Source organism: Orycteropus afer, unplaced genomic scaffold (genome assembly GCF_000298275.1).
Source record: "Orycteropus afer afer isolate SDZICR_OR568_19922 unplaced genomic scaffold, OryAfe1.0 scaffold00125, whole genome shotgun sequence".
NCBI classification, from domain to species: Eukaryota; Metazoa; Chordata; class Mammalia; order Tubulidentata; family Orycteropodidae; genus Orycteropus; species Orycteropus afer.
In genome coordinates, this window is record NW_006921712.1 from 8,165,705 (window position 1) to 8,190,796 (window position 25,092).

General features: G+C 35.1%; 1 protein-coding gene across 1 annotated transcript in view; it reads right to left on the bottom strand.

Moving 5' to 3' along the window:
* CSMD1 (CUB and Sushi multiple domains 1) overlaps positions 1–25,092 on the bottom strand; it is a 972,765-nt gene that overhangs the window by 35,631 nt on the left and 912,042 nt on the right. Inside the window, exons 49-54 of the mRNA XM_007944438.2 lie at positions 14,522–14,698; positions 13,542–13,721; positions 10,723–10,896; positions 10,149–10,322; positions 8,031–8,104; positions 1,182–1,293 (exon numbers count right to left, since the gene is read on the bottom strand). Coding sequence (XP_007942629.2) covers positions 1,182–1,293; positions 8,031–8,104; positions 10,149–10,322; positions 10,723–10,896; positions 13,542–13,721; positions 14,522–14,698 — 891 coding nt within the window. The remainder of the gene's footprint in view (positions 1–1,181; positions 1,294–8,030; positions 8,105–10,148; positions 10,323–10,722; positions 10,897–13,541; positions 13,722–14,521; positions 14,699–25,092) is intronic.

Here is a 25,092-nt window from a genome sequence, read left to right on the forward strand (position 1 = left end):
ACCAGCCACTCCTCGGAAGGAAGGTTGGGCAATCCTACTTCCGTAGTGATACTGCCTCGGAAACCCAAGGAGGGGTCACTATGAGTCAGGGCTGACTCAACGGCACATAACAACAACAACATATATATGTGTGTGTGTATATATATATATACACACACACACACACAAAATATCCACATGTATAATTTGAATAGGGATTGGAGAAGAGATTATAGTTTTGAAATAAATATCCAGATTTATATTTATATCTGATTAATATTTTAAATTATTTTTTTACGTATTCTACTTCCTTACATTTAACATAGTAAGAGTAAGAAATTATGAATATGCTAAGGCTTTGACTGCTAACCAGAAGGCTGGTCATTCAAACCCACTAGCCAATCCTCGGAAGGAAGGTTGGGTAATCTACTTCTGTAGTGATACCACCTTGGAAACCCAAGGAGGGGTTGCTATGAGTCAGATCTGACTCAATGGCAGTGAATTTGGTTTTTTTGGTTGATGTTTCACTAAATTGATAAAAAATAAAATATGTACATAGTAGTCATACATTTTTTGAATTACAGTGAATAAGTTACAAAATAAAAGTTGATGGTGCATAACTCTGTCTATCAGTCCATATATACTTCAAAACTACAGCAAGAATAATATTTTAAGAGTTTCTATTGGAAACCCAAGGGGGGGTGGCTATGAGTAGGGTCCAACTCCATGGCACATAACAGCAACAACAACATGTATACTTTGAAGAATTATATGACCCAGTAGAGCCTCTCTTTAATAATCTAATATAAACATACTAGAAGAAGAATAACACATAAATAACTTGTCTGTCCATGAATGTTATTCACTTATCTTGGTTTAGGGAAATGGTTCTCAGATTTTAGTGTGCCTCAGAATCACCTAGAGGACTTGTTAAAAGAGATGCTGCTGCATTTCCTGCCCACAGAGTTTCTGCTTTAGTAGGTCTGAGGCAGGGCTTGAGAATTTTCATCCCTACTTAACTACTGGGTGATACTGATGCTGCTAATTTTAGGAAATCAACACTGAGAAGTATCCGTTTAGTGAATTAAAAACAAGCAATTAAAGTAAAACAATTCCTCAGTATTTCCTTTGGAGGCAAAAATATCTGTTATTTTCAAAATAAGTAAATTACTGTTAATTGGAGTGAAAGAAATCACACTTACGTATACATTCTGTTTGTATTCCACTCCAAGTTAAATTTGCAAGGCAAGTTCTAGTTGTCGAACCTTGAATATGGTAACCTTTTCTGCACCTGAAAAATACTGTACTCCCAACCTACAAGAAAAATGGAATATTCACATCAGAAGGAAAACTAAAACAACTCATTAAAACTAATCATGCTTGAAAGCAGATACTAAGGAAAAATTACACTGCAAAATTTCACTTTAATATCAAATCATTGTTAAAATCAACACATAAATGTAAACTGCAAGTTAAAGCATTATATACCATATAGATTCCTCAAAATATAATGTAAAATCTTGTTGTTGTTGTTAGTTGCCATTGAGACATCTCCAGCTCATAGCAACCCTGTGGTCAGCAGAATGAAACACTGCCCAGTCTTGGACCAGCCTCAGGATCCTTGTTATACCTGAGCACATCATTGCAGCCACTGTGTCTATCCATCTTGTTGAGGGCCTTCCCCTTCTTTATTGACCCTCCACTTTACCATGCATATCTTTCTTGAGGGAATCAGTCCTTCTGATAACATGACCAAAGTAGGTGAGATGAAGTTTGGCCACTCTTGCATTCTGGTTGTGCATCCTCCAGGACAAATTTGTTAGTCTTTTTAGCAGTCCATGGTACTCTTAGCAGTCTTCTCCAACACCACAACTCAAAAGCATCAACTCTTCTTCAGTCTTCCTTATTCATTGTCCCACTCTCACATGCATAAGAGGTGATTGAAAATACCGTGGCTAGGATTAGGCACACCATAATCTTCAAGGAGACAACTTTGCTCTTCAGCAACCTGAAAGGTCTTTTGCAGAGATTGCCCAATGCAATAAGTCTTCTGATGTCTTGACTGAAGCTTCCATTGATGTTGATTGTAGAACCAAGTAATATGAAATCCTTGACAACTTCAATCTTTTCTCCATCCACAGTGATGTTTATTCGGACCAGTTGTGAGGATTTTTTTTTTGGTGTTGTTGTTGTTCAGGTGTAATCCATACTGCAGACTGCAGTCTTCAATCTTCGTCAGTAAATGCTTCAAATCATCCTCCCTTTCAGCAAACAGAGTTGTGTCATCTCAGTATTGCAGGTTATTTATGAGTCTTCCTCCAATACTGATGTCACGTTCTTCATCATATAATCCAGCTTCTCAGATTATTTAGTCAGCATACAAGTGGTATTAAGTATTATGAAAGGATACAACCCTGACGCACTACCTCCTTGATTTGGAGCCATCCAGTATCCCCTTGTTCTGTTCAAACAACAGGCTCCTGATCTATGTACACGTTCCTCATGAGTACAATCAAGTGTTCTTGTAAAATCTTAAAAATACTAAATAGTGATATTTAGGAAGCTGTTTATTTGGGTAAAGAAAATGTCCTTTTTTAATTTTTATTCTTCTGTTACTCATTCTAAGCAATTGATATTTATTAGTAAATTAAATTTGTGACTATTCCTTGGGGACTTGGCAATTCTTGCCCTTTTTGAGATCCATCAAAGCTTAACCTGTACCCCTGTTGCTTCAAATATATGATTATTTATTGTTATTTTAATGTCTTGGGTACCTTCTCCTCCAGATCTTTACCACTCACTCCCACTTAATTCTTGACAGTTTGCTTTGACTTCACATCTGATCATTTTTCTCTTAATCTTTCCAGAATGAATCATATGCTGCTTTTATGTATTTCCTCATCATGAAATGCTAATTGTGTCATTTACTAAAATGTGCTAAAATTGCCTATATATTTATCTATCTTCCTAATGTAATTGGAAGTGCCTTGAAAAAGAGAAACTCTGTGGTGTTTATTTATTTATTTATTTGTAGAGAAGAGTTATGGATGTGTGTTGGGCTGCACCAATATCTTCCATGACTACTTATATCTGGAAGGTTTGGTGATGCAAGAAGAAAAGGAAAAGTAGCCACAGAGAAGTGCTCTCAGTCTAGAAGCCAGTTTTGCACACAATGCCTTTCTGTTGGGACTGAGTCTGTTCCTGAAGCTTTAATAATGAAGATGCTTACTCAAATAAGAGCCCAAAAATTTGAATGTAAAACTTAATACTTCCTCTGGTAATTTAAATCACTTAATTCCTCTGTGTCTCTTGTCCATATGAGTCAGGCCTTATTAGGATTTTGAGAAGAAAAACTGAGTAAATATGTGAAAAAAGTTGACACACTGAAAAAGATATACAAATGTTTAAAAAAAAAGGGGAGGCTTCTTAGCCTTTACATCTAAAAATTGAATTCATTAAGAAATCAAAAATAAAATTTATGTAAATTTCAAATCAATAGGTAATTTGAGAGGATGAATGATCTACCTCAAATCTCTTGTAAGCATGTTATTAACCCCACATCAGATTTCTTGGTAAACATGCTAACATTATTAGTTAGCAGGAAGGGAACAGACAAATGTTACCATTCACTCTCAGAAAGAAAACATAGTATCCTTATTGATAAAATATTTTTAGTAGGGTATACTTGGCAACTTTAGACTAATTACTGTAAATTTACCTGGGATTTATTAATTTACAGTACATAGCTGACTAGAGAATGGAGTCTAGTCACCTTACTTGTGTAAATAACATAATATAGAAAAGGGGTGGTCCAGGCCCAAATGGCTCACTTCATGTGGATAAAGTTTCAGCATACATTGCTGAAAATAAATAAATAAATGCATGCATACATAACTCATTTGTTAAATTCATATACAATATGGTTGTAATGAATGAGAAAAGAGCATGTTTGGTGGGAACTGCATCAAACAATATCAGACAACTTTTCACAAATGTTTACCAGTACCTGGTGTCTTTTTCCTTTAAATTATTACTCAATCTTGCTACTGGGTGAGATCTTTGTGCATGTGTGTTAGTATGACTTTATTTTTTCACAGGGAAGATGATGGATTTTTTCTATCTTATGAACGTCTTATAATGAATTATAGGAATATGCTTTAAACTTACTTACCATAGGCTGAGGCAGCCAAGTTCAGAACTAGGAAAGACATTGGTGATCAATGGTAACCAAAACTTTGACTTTTCACAGTAAATTAGCAAGAGCAATATGCACACATAATATTTTCCATTATTCCTAGATATTTGTTGTTAAATATCTATTTTCCTCAAAGGATTTATCTGAAGCTTAAGTCATAGTTGAGATCTAACATAAAATGTACTAGATTTACTAACCAGGTTCCTGTGAGAATTTTCCTTATCAAACGTAAGACAGTTACCATGAAATAACCAATGTCTATCAGAACCAGTGAAATAGGAATATTTTTTGCTTTCATGAAGGGTGGGATGTGGGTTATTTATTTTAAATATAAAATATTTTTATTCTAAATCAGTAGAATATCTAACCTGAAATTACATATTTAACTTTGAATTCAGTCACATAATCAAAGAGCCATTAAGTCACTTGATGAAGATGGTTAATACATTTAATTTCAAGCTTTATTACCTTCCATTTTTAGATATTCTTCTAACATTAACTGAATGGTTAATGTTCTTTTTGCTAAAAAATCAAATGCACATTCAAAAGTTATGTTCAGTATGCTAGTAATCAAACAGTTTTAAGAGATCATATGGAACAGTTTCTGGAACTTCCCGTAAGATGGCAGAATAGGCAGACAAACTACATAGATCCTCTATAACAAAGAAAAGACAAACCAGTTGGCACAGATACAGAAGATAATCCTCTAGCCCTGAGCTTTGAAAGGAAGGATACAGAAGTGGATTAAACATCCACTAGTTAGAAGAACCTGAATGAAAACAATGAATAAGGAGACAAATGGAGCTGCAGATTGTCACATATCCTGACAGCACAGACAGTTTGTCTATTTCCAAGTGGCATGAGGACCCGAGAATTAACCTAAAAATCAGCTCTGCTCATCAAGGGCTACATCTAAGATTGTACTGGTGGCTGATAACTAAAAAGAGAAACAGCAAAGGAGACAAATTGAGCTGTGGACTTTCAGCTGTAAGAAGGGCACAGCTATTTTGAATGCTTACAAGTGGTGGCCATTTTGGATATTTGAAGCAAAAGCATTCTTGTTCAGATTCCAGGGACCTAAGAATAGGCTCCACTTGTCAAGGACAGCATAGAAATACTTGAGGCTGATGACTGGAAAGGTGCAATATTACTCTTGTTACTCTTATACTACACACCCTCTTGGTGAATGGAGGTTCAGCCATCCCTCACCTCCACCAACCTTCTGGGCTAGCAGGAATTCCATGCCAGTCTGTGTGCTTTGGTGGAACCTGGGTGCCCTGCATTGATCTCCCACCCCTAATTTTTTTGTTTGTTTGTTTGTTTTCTCCCACCCACCTTTCTTCTTATTTTCAGGTTCTAGTTTTGACCTCTAAGTCACATGGTATTGGAAGTTCTAGCCAGGGCAATAAGGCAAGAAATGGAAATCAAAGGTATACATATTGGTAAGAAAGAAGTAAAATTATCCTTATTTGCTCATGATATGATCCTATACATAGAAAACCCAAGAGATTCAGAAAGAAAACTACTGGAACTAATTGAGAGATGTAGCATAGTGACGGGATACAAGATCAATGTACAAAAATCAGTTGGATTCCTCTATACCAGCAAAGGACAAAGTAGGAGATCTCACACTCCTGGATCTCAGAACATACCATACAGCCACAGTAGTCAAAACTGCCTTATATTGGTAGAATGACAGATACACACATCAGTAGAATTAAATTGAGAACCCAGAAATAGATCCATTGCCCTATGGTCAGCTGAATTTTGACAAAGGGTTGAATTTCCTTAAATGGGAAAAATATTGTCTCTTTAACAAATGGTGCTGGCAAAACTGGATATACATTTGCAGAAAAATGAAACAAGATCCATACCTCACACCACACACAAAAACTAACTCCTGATGGATCCAAGACTTAAATGTGAAACCTCAAACTGTAAAGTTCCTCAAGGAAAATATAAGGGCTAATTTAGGGATCCTAATTTATGGCATACATATATCATCAAGCATAAGCCAAAATACATAAATAGCAGAAGATAAAATGGATGAATGAAACCTTCTAAAAATTAAATTTTTATGTGCTTCAGAAGACTTTTCCAAAATAATAAAAAGAGAACCTACATATTGGGAAAAAGTATTCAGCAAGACATATCTGACAAGGGACTTATCTCTAAAATTTGTAGAAAACTCTAATACCTCAACAACAACAAAAAAATAAACACTCCAATTAAAAAATGGGCAGAAGACATGAATAGACACTTCACCAAAGAAAATATTCAGGTGGCCAAGAAAGATATAAAGAAATATTCACAATCATTAGCCATTAGAGAGATGCAAATCAAAACATCAATGAGATACCATCTTGCCCCAGCACTAATAACAAAGTTCAACAAAATAGAAAATAACAAATGCTGGTGAGGATGTGGAGTGATTGGGACTCTTATACACTGCTGGTGGGACTGTAAAATGATACAACCACCATGGGAAGCAGTATGGTGATGCCTTAAAAAGTTGAAAATAGAAAATACCATTTGATCCAGCAATCCCATTACTAAGTATATATCCTAAAGAAGGGAGAACTAGCACAAGAACAGATATATGCACAACCATGTTCACTGCAGCACTATTTACAATAGCAAAAAGATGGAAACAACCTAGGTGTCCATCAACAGAAGAATAGATAAGCAACCTATAGTATGTAGACACAATGGAATACTATACAACTCTAAAGAATAACATAGAATCTGCAAAACTGGACAATGTTGATGAACTTGGAGGACATTATGCTGAGTGAAATAAGTCAATCACAGAAGGACAAATATTATATTAGTTCATTATTATAAAAATTTAAGGAAAGGTTTACACATGGAAAGTAATTTTCTTTGTTGGTTATCAGGTTTGGGAGGGGAGGGAAGGGAATACGGCTAGATAAGTAGAGACAAGTATTGATTTGGGTGAAGGGAAGGTCAATGTACCAAATGTAAGTGATCATCACAGTGACACTGAGGAAGAGGAAGACATAGAGTTGTACATGGGAGCTATAGGCAACAGAGATGGACCCCTTTACATGTACAGTACTGTGTTGGCAGTGATGGCAAGCATTGATCTATAGGTGCATAGATGGGTAGACAGGCTGAATGATCACTTATGTCTAGGCAGGAGGTAGTGTGCCCATGATCATGTGTAGGGTTAGAGAAAAAAAAGTTCTAAAAAAAAAAAAAGAAGCTAGGGAAAGCAGGAATGCATAAGTAAGAAGGTTGCAAGGAAAGGGTAACCACAGGAAGGAAGTTGGAGGGGAGCTGTTACATTGTGGGGATTGTAATCAGTGTCACAAAACAAAGTATGTATGAACTATTGAATACAAAATGAATCTGTTTTGTAAAATTTCACCTAAACAACAAAATTATATAGAGAACACATATCACAAAGTAAGCTTACCCTAATGGACTTGAATGTACTTTCTTCTGTATTATTATTTTTTTCTCTAGAATTTAATATTACATGTGCATTCTATCAAGAACCATATGGCCTAATTTATGATTTTATGTGCAGCTAGACAGCAACATGCTATTGTTATCTATCAACCAGATGTTAGTTCAGCAGACAAAAAAGTACAGAATTATACATATTTAAAAAAATAAATTAATATAGCAATTGTTACTATATGAACCCAGAAACAAATATTTATTCTATTGTTGACAATTGGAAACACATGCAAATAACTTCATTGTATATAATTTATTTACATAAATGACAACATGAATAAGATACGGTATATAAAAATTTATACATATGTTTAACTATTAATTGCATTTTACATTTACATAAAAATATAACAAAATAAAAATGTAGTACCTCATATCCTCTAGAGCTATTCTGTATTCCAAAATGTGGGGTACCAGGATCTGGGCAAGAATTATGAGCAGGATCTGAAATTCAAGTGAAAAATAAGGATCAGATGTGGTTATTATAAGAAATATAATATTTTCCTAAAATGTCTGATGCAATTGAGGAAATTTTGCTTTGACAAATGTGCAAGATGTTTTTCATGAAAGTTAAAAATTTAAATTTCTATTTTCATCTTCCTTTCAGACTTCTTTAGTTATTAGTCTTTAATGCTTTATCAGATTTTAAATTGCTTTGTATGTTCTTTTTTATATATAAGCAGAGTGACATCAGCAACTTGGATGACTAAATAGGAAGTTTGGGGGAGAGGGGAGTGAGTTTATATTAATAGGGGAGGAACAACTCAAAAAAAGGAGGGTGAGAATGGTTCCATACATGAAGAGTGTAATTAATGGCACTAAATTGTATACATAGAAATTAGTGAATTGGTGTTTGTTTTTGCTGTGTATATTTTCACCAACAATACAATAAAATAAATTATGTAAAAAAAAAAAAAAGAATAAGTAGTGTGGAATCTGGTGACAGAAATTCATATGCTTTTCATTCTCTGGATGTTTTCTTTGTCTACTGACATTTAGGTTGATTAATAATATACAACCCCCAGTAATTACCTATTGACATCACTTGGTTTTCAGGATTTAATTAGTTATTCTCTCATTTGGTTGTCCATTGCATTACTTCAAAAATCTTGAATTATTTTTCTCAGGACTTCAATATGAAAAATGCATTTAATGCTTCAAAATTGAAGCACATAGTAAATCAACAGGTGATATTTCCCAAAAATATAGGACTTGCACAATCAAGCACATTCCAGCTTGTTTGATGCTCAATAGCTTTGTGTCTTGCTGTTGTTGTTATGTGCCGTTGAGTCGGATCCGACTCATAGCGACCCCTCCTTGGGTTTCCGAGGCAGTATCACTATGGAAGTAGATTGCCCCATCTTCCTTCTGAGGAGTGGCTGGTGGGTTTGAACCGCTAGCTTTCTGGTTAGCAGTCAAATGCCTTAGGCACTACGCTACCAGAGCTCCCAGCTTTGTGTAGAAAATCAAAATAAATAGCTTTTCATAATTTGTTTTCAATAGTCATTAATATATTGGATAGAAGAAAAATATTTATCATGTAGGCATAGCTATGAGGTAGCAATAAGTTGAATAGAATGACAGTAAATATTCCTAAAATTAAAAAAGTGCTTCAATTTAATTATTTCTAATATTAAATTTATTTTTAAGTAGACATCTTTCAAATTCTTACAGAATAATGATTAGAGAATGCCAATAAAATATGGTGAACAAAATAAAGTGAGCACTAGAACACGAGTTTTTTCAGCAGTGAGGTATAAGGGAAAAAATATTAAATTAAGTGCTCTCATTTCTGTGTTGCTAATATTATGACTTTGGACAAATATAAATTCTGTGTGGACTCGTCCTCTGAAGTAGAGATGTATTATAAAAATTAAAGATATAGGTCATGTATAAAGTCTCTTCTGACTTGGAAATTTCATTCTCCTATTCTAAGAGCACCAGAACATTGTTTCTCCTTATTGCTGCTTTTTTTCTGTTTTGTTTTTTATTGCTAACACTACAGTTAAAGGAAAAGAAGTAATGAATGATAGGCAGGTATTTAGGGGCGACTAACTAAACAACTGCCTTGGAAACCTAAGGAGGGGCTGCTATGAATTGGGCCCGACTCGATGGCACATAACAACAGCAACAACAACAAACAACCATAAGCTAGGGTACTTCTGTAGTGATAGTTTTGGAGAACAGTGGTAATGGCACTTTCCCCTAAAAGAAAATGTAGTAGTCTAATGAAATGGACTGGAGATGGAGAAATTAAGGCAAGTTAAAAATGTCTAGTATCTATTTTAGCAGACTTCAAGCGTCTCCACACTCACTTTGTGTTGTTTAAAAGAGATTATAATCAGTTTAACTGAGTAGTGATTATACAAAGTATATTACCTTCCATAGAATATATATGGAATCTTTATCTCTATAACCACAAATAATCAGATTTTGAAATAAGACGCCCCATCGCAAAATATTTCTGGGCCAGAAATAAAATTATTACCAATGCAAGTGGGCTGTATGCCACTCCATGTGCCATCAGCTTGGCAGATTCTTCTTGAAGATCCCACTAGTATAAACGGAGATTTACACTGGAAAAGGACTTCAGATTTGTAGGTGAAACTTTTCCCAGTAAGCCGTCCCTCTGCAGGAATGCCAGGATCTCCACAGAACACAGCTGTTGAAAACAATGAAAGCTAAGTTAAGACTTACTGTGCTGAACAGAGTCAATATCAGTACAATGTAAGTACTCGGTTTGTCTGGATCAGGTTTACTTATTACACCAGTTTAACTAGTTTCTATTTAACCCTTAGGTTTAACTAGTAAACAAATATGGGACTAAATAGAAAGAATCTGATTGTGGTCAAATCAATCTCAAGTGTGAGTTTTTATATATTTTAATACAGCTATAAATTATATATCAATATTTTCCTCAAATTATAAATTTAGGATGCACACATTCTAATATGACTATAAATTATACATAACTATTTTCCTCAAGTTATAAATTTAGGGTTGATATATAAGTACCATTGCTAACTTGTGATTAGTAGAATTCATTTTGCTATAGAACTTACGCAGACACTGAGGAATCTCTCCTTTCCATATCCCACGACCTTCACAGGAGAGGATGGCCGAGTGAGAAAGCTGGTAGCCATCAGCACAACTGTAACTTATACTAGAGCCCCAGTGGAAATCTGTTCCCTCCACTTTTCCATGCTGCACTTGAGGAGGCTGACTGCACATGACAGCTATTTGCAAAAATCAAACAAAATTAAACACTGTAGATCATCTCCCACAAATGTAAGGCTCACATTATTCACATTTTAATTTAAGATGAATTACAAAATAACATCCAAATAAGGTTGTAGTTCATTTAAAAACCTATGGAGGAAGACAATAAAGCAAAATAATAAATCTTTCCTCCAATATTTCTTAATTAATTTAGATCAGGTATGTGAAACAGAAGTAAAAACATATCTCACGGTAAAATAAAATGGGATTGAAGATAACGTTCTGAATATATAAAAGTCTAAGAAAGGAAGAAATATTTTTAGTTAACTTGTGTGCTTTTGTGATGGTTACTGAGCACAAATTGAATCAGGACTTGGTCATACAACATACAAGTACTATTTTAACTTTTGAATGATATCCATATTGTATAGATAGTAAAAAGTTATTTTTTTATCTGTAACTTTTTATGATTTCCAAAAGCCATAGTTTGTTCATTCACTTGCATTCTAATTAAAAATAAACAAACAACAAAAAACAAAATAACAAATAATTTAATGATTAAAGAAAATTATGTAAAATGTTACATGCAAGTGATTTGTAACAGTCAGAGGATGTTACTTACTTTGTATATAGGGCCATAGAGCAAGAAAACAGTTCTTACAAACAATTCCCCCATTGATGCTGGACCTCATACCCCAAATTACCAGTCTGGAAATTATTCTGAGATGAGTGATAGTGGTAAACAAAAACATTATCTAAAAATCTTCTTTCCTATCAATTTCCTAATTATATATATATATATATATAATCTTTATTTTTTATTATTGAAAATATACACAGCAAACACACAATTCTATAGTCTCTACATGTACAATTTAGTGATATTTATTCCATTCTTCAAGCTATGCAACCAGTCTCACCATCTTTTTCTGAATTGTTCCTCCTTCAGTAACACAGACTCAATTCCCCCTAATGTTCCTATCTAATCTTTTGAGTTGTTATTGTCCATTTGATCCCACAGAGATAGTTCTTTAAAGAGTACAATGCTCAGGGCACACCTTTTTGACCAGGTAAGCTGAACTAGTGTTCAGTTTGAGGATGACTTCAGGGGATATTTTTGGTTTAAGTTTTAATGATTATCTCAAGGTAAGTGTTTCAGAAGTCCATACATCCTCCATGGCTCCAGGAAGTCTGGAGTCTATGAAAATTTGAAATTCTTTTCTGCATTTTCCCCTTTTTGATCAGGATTTTTCTATGGAAATTTTGATGTAATGTTCTGTAATGGTAGTCAGACACCATCCAGTTCTTCTGGTCTCATAGCAAAAGAGGAAGTTGTTCATGGAGGCAATTAGCCACAAATTCCATATCCTGCTCCTATTCCTGACTCTGCTTCCTCTGTTGCTCCAGGTGAATAAGGACCAATTGTGCCTTACATGAGCATTTCCTGAAATTTTGATATTGGATGAGGTTTGTAAAAGACAATTTAGGCAGAGAAGGCAACAGTGAGATGTTTATATATTTTTTCTTAGGCATATTTATGTTTTCTCATCTGAGAAAGACATATAAACACAAGCATAATCATACATAAATACCCAGCATATGATAATTAGTCTTTATTTTGCCTTCTTCCTTCCATTTATTAATTTAACAAATGTTTCTTGAAAATCTACATGTGAAAGTCTGGAGCAAGTGTGCTCTAGACAGAGGAAATTGCAATTGAAAGGTTAGTAGCTTGAGTCTATGTAGAGGTACCATGGAAGAAATGTCTGACCATTTACTTCTGAAAAATCAGCCACTGAAAACCCTACAAAGCACAGTTCTACTCTGATACACATGGGCTGTCATTACTTGGAGTTGACTCAACGGAAACCGATTACTGGTAGGTATAATAAAGAGGAGATCTCCACTTATTTTTGTTTGACCGCTGACAGCTTTCAAGTGTCATCTCTACTTCTTCCCTCCTTGTCCCACATCTGAGCAAGCCAATAGGAAAGTCTATGTGCTTCCTCTTTAGTGCAGGATAAATAAAAACTATGAAAATTTCCAGCCCTTGAACAACCCTACCCAGCTCCACCTCTTTATCACCATTAGGGCTAACCTAGTTATTCTGCTTTGCTCAAGCTGCCCGGACTGGCTTGAGCATGGTCCACTCTCCCCCTAAAGTCCTCATCTGTCAGGTTTCACCAGGGTCTGCATCTAACCTACCACAAAACAATTATAGCACTAAATTTTGTACCATATGCCTCCATTATTTGGTGATTATCTTGTCTTTCTAGCCATAAAGTCTTATAATTATATTCACAATCAGATCTACCATAAGACTTGTAGTTACTGGGGGTTAAAATATCAACCAAGAGCCAGCAAACCATTGTGATTAAAAACACAGGCTCCAGAGGTAGTATGCCAGACTTTGAATCCTGACTCCTCCGTTTCCTTGTTCTGTTACCCTAAGCCACTCATTAACCCTCTCTGTGAGTCAGTTTGGCAATTTCAAATTTCAAAATTGAGATAAAAGTATTACCAAAGTTGATTTAATATTTGTAAGTATATTTATGAGTTGTTAGCACTGAGAAGGGTTATATAAATGCTATAAAATAAAATAAAAATAATTTAACAAAGGCTGCAACACATCCAAATAAGGTTGAAAAGCAGTAATACAGACCTTTGCAGAGAGGCTTGCTCTGATTCCATGTACCATCTTTAGTACAACAAATAGTGGATGAAGTGATGGGTTCCATAAGATAGCCAGGGTTACACTGATAGCTAACAGTCTTATTGAAGGTGAAATCACTCCCAAACTGGATACCATTAGCCAGTGTACCTGGATCACCACAATTTATAACTAATAAGTGGGTAACAAAAAAGAAGCAAAGAAATACAAAGTTATCATGAAATGAATTAATCATGGCTTCTTTTCAGGTAGGAGCTCTGGTGGCATAGGGCCTAAGGCAGTTGACTGTTAACCAAGAGGCTGGAGGTTCAAACCCACCAGCAATACATCAGAAGGAAGACTGGAAAATCTATTTCCATACAGATATTGCCTCAGAAACCCAAGGAAGGGTCTCTACGAGTCGGGACCGACTTGACGGCAGTGAGTTTGCTTTTGGTTTTCTATTCAAGTTACACTCTTTCAGCTGCTATTCAAAGTGATTCAGGACTGAATTATTACAACAATACTAACCATTGCTTGGTACTTTACTGAGCCACTATTGGGAGGCCTCATGGTTGGAATCACTTCTTCCTATTTTATTCGTGATAGACTATGCTGATGTCAGCTGCTATCCCTTGTCTAGTGTCTTTAGTTAAGCATGGTTTGTAATCACATCATGATCAGAGAAATAAACATTGGTTCTATAACGTACATTAAATGTTCCATGTGGAGAGGGAAAACCTTGACTTTTTTGGCCCTATTTTTAAAATGTCTAACCCAACTCATCTCTTAAATTAACTTTAAGTATGATAAGAAAGTGGGGAAAAATCTAAAAGTACTTAATAAATATATTAATAATATTAAACATGCATTCATCCTTTTCTCTTTATGGATAAAATTAATAAAATATTAAAAAAAATAAATTTATCTTGCTCAGAAAAATAGGTTTCATGATAATATCCTCAAGTCTACCATGAGAGTTAGTCACTAACTTGTGCAATCAGGAGCTGTGCCAGTCCAAGTCCCGTTGGCTGTGCAGTGCCGAGTCATCAGCCCCGAGGTCTTATACCCTTCCCAACAAGCATAAATGACTGAGCTTGAGAACAGTACCCCATCGCTACTGATGATCATGCCATTGGTGGGGGTGCCAGGATTGCCACAGGACACAGCTGTTAGGGAAAGAAAAGCAATGACAAACAAAGATAGTGACCCATTAGTGAAATGACAAATACAAAAGAACAAATGTTTTCATTTTATTAGAGTGCATGTTAATCAGAAAAACGCAGGGCATATTATTATGAAAGTGTTAAATATACTTTTTATATATGACTCATACTGTTATCTTATTGACTAATTACAAATACAAAATATAATTTCATATTATCCTTTCTAAAGTTCCTTAATTCAAAACAAATTAAAAGATGAGGTAAATCATTGAGAATTTAAAAGCATGCTACATTGGGATTTAAATTGTTTTTAATACTTACAGAGATAAAATTATGATAATTTTTTAGGATGTATATATTAGCAACCCAAAAGCATCTTGCTTCATGAAATAATTGTATTTTGTTTATTTATTTTTTAATCTGAATAATTCAGGACATATTTAAATCTTCTGGAGAATTTATTTAGGAAAATAAATATGTCTAGGTATATGAATAACTACAATTTTAAACTGTTTTATAAAATGACCTTCTCAATATCTCCAAATATAATGGCAGCTGTCTTAATTGATTTTGACAGAAATACACTTTATATTTATCTTCAATCATAGTGCCATGCACATGGTCTCAGTTACCGATGAGCAATACCGTTTGTCTGTGCTCAGAGTCTCTATCTGTGTACTCCTAAATCAGCAAACAAAAGAAAGTTTACTGTGTACTTATCAAGGCTATAATTTCCATCTATAGCAGATTTTTCTTTTTACCTTTTAAAATTAAGATTATTTACCCTAATTATTGACTTTTTTTTCCTTTAATGCTTCCACATGTACAATGTATAGAAATATAAAAGGTATCATCCTTGGCTGGATTTTAACAACAAGAATGTATCATGAGATCATCTCTGATGCTGACCAAAACATTTAAAAATATTATTTAGTTGCTCCACTTTCAGATCCAGCCTTGAGAACAAACATATATTTTTCTTAAAAATCTAAAGCAAAGAGACTGTAAAATTTGCATAGCATATACAAATCATTATATGGTAACTTAGGGAATTTCCTTTCATTGAAAGGAATTTCCAATACATTGACAAATGTAGTTTCATGTAAAACTAGAACTTGTTTGGTAAATACAGAGCACATATGCTGATCCTTCTCTACCTGTGCCTGTGGTAGACATAATTAAGGAATCATAATCCTCTGTCTTGATGAATCTGGGTTTGAATTTATCATGCTTTCTAACATAGGCCTTGTAGCAGTTTCTTAGTTGGCATTTGAGATGTGAAATATTTACCAATCTAGAAGCAGATGGCTACCACTAATCTGTCATTTTGTTGTATTGTGGTGGCTCACATGTTACTTTGAAGCTGGACACTATGTCACCGATATTTCAAATTCCAGCAGGGTCACCCATGGTAGACAGACAGGTTTCAGTGAAGCTTCCAAACTGAAACAGACTCAGAAGAAGGAAGAGGCTGTCCACTTCTCAAAGAATTGGCCAGTGAAAAGCTTATGAATACTGTCTGATATATTACTGGAAAACATTATGAACAGCCCTGAAACACTGTCCAATATAGTGCCAGAAGATGAGCCCCTCAGGTAGGAAGGCACTCAAAATATGACTATGGAAGACCTGCCTCCTCAAAGTACAGTCAAATTTAAAGACATGGATAGAATAAAGCTTTCGGAATCTCTCCATTTGCTGATGTGTCAAGAGTCTAAATAGAAAGAAGCAGCTGAAAACATCCATTAATAATCGAAATGTGGAATGTACAAAGTATGAATCAGAGAAAATTAGAAATTGTCAAAAATGAAACGAAATACACAAAGATTGATATCGTAGTCATTAGGGAGCTGAAATTGACTGATTTTGCCATTTTGAACCAGACAGTCATATGATCTACAATACCAGGAATGACAAATTGAAGAGAAATGGTGCATTATTCATCATCACAAAGAATGTTTCAAGATCTATCCTGAAACATAATGCTGTCAGTGGTAGGATAATATCCATATGCCTACAAGGAAGACTAGTTAATACTACTATTCAAATTTACTCAACAACCAACAAAGCCAAAGAAGAGAAAATTAAAGGTTTTTACCAACTTCTGCAGTCTGAAATCTATCAAACAAGCAATCAAGATGTGTTGATTATTACTGGTGATTGGAATGCAAAAGTTGAAAACAAAGAAGAATCACCAGTAGTTGGAAAATATGGCCTTGGTAATAGAAATGATACTCGAGATTGCATGATAGAATTTTGCAAGACCAATGACTTAGTCATTGCAAATACCTTTTTTCAACAACATAAGCTGTGGCTATACACGTGGACTTCATCAGGTGGAATACACAGGAATGAGGTCAACTATATCTGTGGAAAGAGGCAATGGAGAAGTTCAATATCTTCAGCTAAAACAAAGCCAGTAGCTAACTGTGGAAAAGATCATCAATTGCTCATTGCTAAAGGGGCAGGGAGGCCACATCTTCAGACCTCCTCTAACCCTACAAGAGGAAGAAAGAATCACCATCAGTAGCCCAAGGCCATTTCCTGTGAGGCCAGACATGCTGCCTCCCTCCAGCCTTTTCACCAACCCTGACACCAACTGTTCCTCCTATAGCACCTACCACCTCTCTACTGGGTTTGATAATTCGCTTCAGTGGCCACACAGAACTCACAGATTATGGGGTTTATTTGGAAAGCACAAGGCTACAATTCAAGTTCATGAACAATGCTCAGCCTCTCTCAGCCTGCTGTCTCTCAGCCGACAGTCTCTCTCCCAGCACTGTGTTTCTCTCTGTATCTCTCTTCCAGCAGTGTGTGTCTCTCAGTTAATCTTTTTCAGCAGCAAATGTCTCTCAGGAGTGTATTTCTCTCAACAGCACGTCTTTCTTAGGCAGCAGTCAGAGGGACTCATTCTGCCTCTAGGAGGGCTCCTTTTGAGCCTGGCAGAGTGGGCAAACTAACTATTCATAACATCAGAATTCTAAGTACTTGAGAGAGAGCAAACTTCCCAGAAGATTGCTTTGTGTCACCCTCAACAGAAATACCCCAGGTGGGTAACTTTAACAATCAGGAGCCCCTCAGTTGCTCACAGCAAATTCCACCATGGAGTTTACAGACTTATGGCTAGAAAAGCCATACCAGGTAATTTACACTTCACTCATATATAAGTTTAAGTTGAGCTGAAGAGAATGAAAACAAGTCCGTAAGAGCCAAAATATGAACTTGATTATATCTCATCTGATTTCAGAGACAATCTGAAGAACAGATTTGATGCATTGAACACCATTGACCAAAAACCAGAGGAACATGGGATGACATCAAGAACATCATCCATGAAGAAAGCAAAATGTCATTAAAATGAAAGGAAAGGGGGGAAAGACCAAAATGGTTGTCAGAAGAGATTCTGAAACTTACCCTTGAATGGAGAGTAGCCAAAGCAAATGGAAGAAATGACAAGATAAAAGAGCTAACTGGAATTTTTCAAAGAGCAGCTCAAGAAGACAAAGTCAATTATAATGAAATTTGCAAAGACATGGAGTTGGAAACCAAAAGGGAAGAACACACTCAGAATTTCTCAACCTGAAAGAACTGAAGGGAAATTTAAGCCTCAAGTTGCAATGCTGAAAGATTCTGTGGACAATATACTGAATGATGCAAGAAACATCAAAAGAAGATGGAAAGACTACAAAGAGTCACTGTACCAAAAAGTATTGGTTGATGTTCATAAATTTCAGGAGGTGGCATATGATCAAGAACAAATGGTATTGAAGGAAGAAGTTGAAGCTGCACTGAAGGAAGTGGTATAAAATAAGGCTTGATTGATGGAATACCCATTGAGATGTTTCAACAAATGGATGCCGCACTAGAGGCACTCATTCAGCTATACCGAGAGATTTGGAAGACAACTATCTGGCCAACTGACTGGAAAAGATCCATGTTTATACCCATTTCAAAGAAAGGTGATCCCACAAATTGTGGAAATTTTCAAACAATATCATTAATATCACACTTGAGTAAAATCTTACTGAAGATAATTCAGAAATGTTTACAGCAGTAAAATTTCCAGAATTTTATTCCAGCAGAGAATTTCCAGAAATGCAAGCTGAATTCAGAAGAGGATGTGGAACAAAGGATATCATTGCTGATATCAGATGGATCTTGGCTCAAAGCAGAGACTACCAGAAATATGATTAGTTGTGTTTTACTGACTATGCAAAGGCATTTGATTGTGTGGATCATAACAAATCATGGATAACATTGAGAAAAATGGGAATTCCAGAACACTTAATTGTGCTCATGAGGAACTTGTACATAGACAAGGATGTTGTTCAAACAGAACAAGGAGGCACTGAGTGGTTTAAAATCAAGAAGGGAGTGTGTCAGGGTTGTATCTTTTCACCATACTTATTTAATCTGTACACTGAACAAATAATCCATGAAGCTGTACTATATGAAGTATAACGTGGCATCAGGATTGAAGGAAGACTCATTAATAACCTGTGTTATGCAGATGACACAACTTTGCTTGCTGAAAGTGAGAATGACTTGAAACACTTACTGATGAAGATTGAAGACTACAGTCTACAGTATGGATTACACCTCAATATAAAGAAAACAAAAATCCTCACAGCTGGACCAATAAGCAGTGTGATGATAAATGGAGAAAGATTGAAGGTTTCAAAGATTTCATGTTACTTGGTTCTACAATCAACACTAATGGAAGCAGTAGTCAAGATATCAGATGTCATATAGCATTGGGCAAATCTGCTGCAAAGGACTTCTTTCAAGTGCTGAGGAGCAAGGATGTTTCCCTGAAGACTAAGCTGCACTTGACATAAGCCATTGTATTTTCAATCGCTTCATGTGGATATGAGAGTTGGACAATGAAAAAGGATAATGAAGAAGAGCTGATGCTTTTGAGTTGTGGTGTTGATGAAGAATGCTGAAAGTACCATGGACTGCTAAAAAGACTAACAAATCTGCCCTGCAAGAAATGCAGCCGGAATCTCCTTGGAAACAAGAATGGCCAGATTTCATCCTACCTACTTTGGTCATATTGTAAGAGGGGACCATTCCCTGGAGAAGGATACCATGTTTGGCAAAGTGGAGGGACAACGAAAAAGGGGAAGGCCCTCAAAGAGATGGATTGACAGTGTTTGCAACGATGAGCTCAGGTATAGCTTGTGGGGGTGGCACAGGACCAGGCAGTGTTTTGTTGTGCTGTACATAAGGTCATTATGAGTCGGAGATGACTCCGCAGCACCCAACATATACATTGTTGGAATGTGTGATTTGTTGATGTTACTGTTATTAGATGTTCATCCCAGATGTATGTCAAAAATTTTAACAGTGAAAGGATTAGCTGAAGCTTTTTTAAAGCTAAGTCAGGGATTTCAGTTACTTGAAAATATGGACCCAAACATGGAGCATCTTGATAATGTGGGTAGGCAGATTTGGGAAGCAATGAAATGTTACCACTTAGTATAGGAAGCAAAGAAGGAAAGGATGATACAGACAACTCTCACTAATTTTCTGACTAGGGACATTACCCTCATTAGGGATAACCCAGATGATCCAGAAACTTCTACAAGTGGAGGTTAGTACAGCAAATAACAAAATGACAACTTTGTCCAACTTTTCATTTTTGCAGTAAATTTTTATGATCTGTGTATTTTTTATGTTTGTATGTTATATTAAAACATATATGTAACTTTATATGCAATGTTTCCAACTTTTAAAAACAAATAAAGATCAGATTTATAAATATAGTGATAGTAAACAGCAATAAGTAACAACAAATATTAAAAAAAAGGGATATTCAATTTACATCAAAACCAACTTACAATGGAGTTGTTGGAACAAAACTCTGTCATAAGTTGAGGACAAATGTATATGTAACATGTTTAGTATAGCATGTGGTATTTTAGTAGTAGTTAAAACATGCATGATAACTGAAGCTCTTGTTATTTTTGTCATCATCTTCACATGTCTATTACTTGAGTAGAATATTGGCTTTATTATAATTACAGGTAAATGAGTATTAAGAGTTAAATAATGCAATTAATACTAATTCGAGAGAACATGATTCAAAGTGACAAATATGTAAATATAAACTATTTGATATTTAAGGATATTTTAAATATTTTAATTTTGTGATTATTAATTCCTCTCTTCTCCAATTTATTGAAATTTCCCATCTAAGGTTTTTAACAAATTCAGATGACATGGGAGATGTTGGAATGAAGTCATGGCATATCTTTTTTTAAATGAAAATGATACTGGTATTACTATTTTCTACAGAGATTGTAATATTTGCTCCCGAAGATTTGTACCTATGACAGCAAGCAAGGAAAACAATATTTATAAAGCCACTCATTCTCCAAAAAGATGTTTCAATTTTTGTTTGTGTTTGGTTAGCCATTAATTCCTATTCATTGTTTTAGTGCATATTACATACTATGGATTGGTTTTCTCAAATTTCCTTCATTTCTGTATTTGAACAATGAATTTTGGAGGGAATCAATTTTGTAAGATATGTCCTATTTGAGAAATATTTTCAGCATTGCAACATTTTAATAACATTTTTTTCTCTATGCAGCTTTTAATAGCCATGTTTCTCAGGATTTTATAAGAAACTCTTTTGCTTCTTTCTTTAGAAAAACCCTAAATGGTGTTTTAAAAATACTTTGCATAGTCTAAGTTAAATATATTATGGAGTGGAATCCAATTAAGCTCTCTTATTGAAAATAATGGATTCATTTATGCTTTGTTGAAATAGAATACATAGTATTACATTATTAAAGCTTAAAAAGAATAAGAGTTCCCTGGAAAAAACATTACTCATTCTCAACTGTTTTCATTCTTTTCACCTTCTTATTTTGCAAATCCAAGTATTGATGTAAAGTCAATATAGAATACTCTCCCAAATGAATCCTTTATAGACTATTTAAAATTTGAGTTCTCTCAGAATGTGATAAAATCTGTACTCATATCACAAGTTCAGTTTTCGAGTGCAAGAATTAATCTCAGTATTGCATTTAGCATTCTTGAAAACAGAAATATTTTCTTGTTTTTAATAAGCATTGGGCTACTTCTAGAAAGTCTAAATAATTCCTCAATCGCTAACTTATCCATTAACTATTACAAGTACTGAGAAAATAATTCACATAACAAATAAAATACTAGAGATGTTTTACTCAAAAGGACAATGAGAATTAGAAGCAAGACTTCGTGATAATGGCTACAGAGAATCTGGTCTAGAATGTAAATTATGCAACTCTTAAACCCTAGTGCTCTTCAAAATGACCTGAATTACAAATACCACAAATATATTCAGCGTTGTTGACCACTTAGAAGAAAATCTTCATCTGGAGCGAAGAAGAATGAAGAAAACCAAAGACATATGGAAGCAATTAGTCCAAGGGACTAGTGGACCTTGTGAACTTTGGCCTACATGACCCTGAGACAAGAAGAACTAGATAGTTGCCTGACTACCACTGTCAACCACTTGGAAAGGGATCAAAATATGAGATCCTGAATAGAGTGAGAGAAAAATGTGGAACAAAACTAAAAATCATAAAAACAAAGACCAGGCATACTGATAGAGACTGGTGAAAACCCTGAGACTACGGCTCCTAGTCACCCTTCAGGCCAATTGAAGTCACACCTGTAGCTTTCAGACAAACAATTGATGGCAGGTAAGGTATACTCCTTAGAACACTCAACCATGGGAGAACAGAAGGGCAGTATTTGCACAGGGAGATAGCTCAGAGGACAGGAATGTATAGGAAAGAAGGATAAAGGGAAAAGGTAACCAAAGAGGAAATGGAAAGAGAGCTATTATATTTGGGGGATTGTAATCAACATCATGAAACAAAATGTATATGAACTGTTGCATGGAAAGTGAATTTTCTCTGTAATCTGTCACCCAAGTCAGAATTAAAAACATTAAAAAAAAAAAAAAAGGAAGAAAAGCAAAATTGAAATATTACTATGAGAACTGTTTTAGTTTACTGTTGTAAATTTACACTTATGTCAGGTTCGACTTGATGGCAGTGAGTTTGTTTTTTGGTTATAGTAGGCTTCATGCTAGCAAGTTTTTGACATTTTTCTCTATGTTCCCCCCCACCTTGTCTGGAATTCCAACCGGATGTATGTTATCACAATATATACAATTATATATATATACACAGAAAGAGAAAGGATAATGTTAAATGTAAATAACTAGTGACTATACTGAGCAATAATGGGCTCTAGCATAGCAATAATTGTGAGGATGGTGCAGGACTGGGCAATGTTTCATTCGGTTATGCATTGGGTCACTGTGAGTCGGAAATGACTTGACAGCACCCAACATATATTTCCTAAAATATTTTAAATTAAGTTACAGACATTATGCCCCTTTACTGTTAAATAATTGATGTGTGTTTCTTTCTTCTCTTATATAACTATAACATAATTAAATAAAAAATCAAGAAACATAACTTTGATACAATACTATTACCTAATATACACTCATACTCTATTTTAAGTTCTTCAACATATTTTTTAGTAGCTGATTTAAAGCCCTTTTATGATAATTTCAGTATCTGTGTCATTTCAGAGTCAGACTCTATTGTCTTCTTTTTTCTTTTGGTAGTGCTGTGGTTAAAGCTTTGGCTGCTAACCAAAATGTTGGTGGTTCAAACTCATCAGCCACTCTGCCGGAGAAAGATGAGGCAGTCTGCTTCAGTAAAGATTTACAACCTTGGAAACCTTATGTGGCAGTTTTATTCTGTCCTGAAGGGTTACTGTGAGTTGGAATCAACTCCATAACAGGATTTTTTTATATTAATTCTATTAATTAATTAGGGAGCTCTGGTAGCATAGTGCCTAAGGCACTTGACTGCTAACCAGAAGGCTGGTGGTTCAAACCCACCAGCCACTCCTTGGAAGGAAGATGGGGCAATCTACTTCTGTAGTGATACTGCCTCGGAAACCCAAGGAGGGGTCGCTATGAGTCAGGTCCGACTCCACGGCACATAACAACAACAACAACAATTAATTAATTAACTCTGTGAGTTCTGCATATATAGCATTTTTTTTTAATCGTATGATGAATATTGTAGGTAGTATGTTCTATAGATTTGTGTCATTCTCTCAAAAAGTGTTGAGTTTTGTCCTGATAGGTGTTTAAGTTAGTTGCAGAACTTTTTGGTTTCGCTATTGGTTTTATTCTTTGTTAGAGGAAATCTATTTAGTTGTGACCTTAGTCCGAGTATGTTCCCCTTATTTTAGGAAGTGGTACATATTCTTAATGCATGGGTTTCTTGGGGCTTCAAATTAATGTCCCAGGTGCACAGTAAGAACTCTACACTCCGGCTGGGCTGGACCTCCAATACTTCTCAGTGCTATAGACCTTTTATAGCATCAGTTAGCTCTCAACTCTTCAGTAGATAATTGCTCCACTGTGTATTTCCCTGAGTTTGTGCAGCCCTGTTCTGGATGAAGTAGCCTATTAAATCCTCATGTAGACTTCTAGGTCTCTCCCATGCTGTACACTTTTGTCTTCTTGGTGTACTTATCCTGCAAATTCAATTTCAGTCACTTAGAACACTAATTTCTACTTCACCTGCACAGCAAGTCACCATGGCACTTATATTCCATATCGCTACTTTACCTCATATATTTCCCTTCTCCTAAGAATCATAATCATTCACTGCCTTTGTTGCTTAGTGATTGAAAATAATTTCTTCCTATATTTTGTTAAGTTTTATAATTGTTATTAGTAAGTGTTGGTTTAATGCCACTTCATCTTTCAGCATCAGAAGTGGAAGTCTTCTTATTTATTTTTCATACTGTTCAAACACAGTCTCTAATACAGAAATTGTATGTGGTGCAAATGCTAGATGGAATATAAATGTAGATTATTACTAAAGTCACAAGTTTAAGGTACTAGATCATAAAATTTAAAGTCCTTTTGTGTTCATTTCAATATCTGTGTCATTTCAGGGTCAGACTGTGAAAGCGTTTTGGTTTTGATGAGAGAAAGTTGCTACCATGAAAATTTTAATACTCAAATTATCTACAAGAGGAGAGGGAATTTACAAAACTGTGTTTGGACAATTTGAGTTTACTAGTTTGTATTCACATACTTCACTCAATTGGAATACTGTAATTTGACAATTCACAGCTATAGTTGACATTCCATACTACTATTCAATCTTACTTTCCCTAACCAGATTCTTTTGAGCCTAGTATTAAGATTTATATTAATATAGTCAAGAGGCAATAAAGAGGTAAAGATTATCTTGTTGTTGTTGTTATGTGCCGTCGAGTCGGACCTGACTCATAGTGACCCCTCCTTGGGTTTCCGAGGCAGTATCACTATGGAAGTAGGATTGCCCAACCTTCCTTCC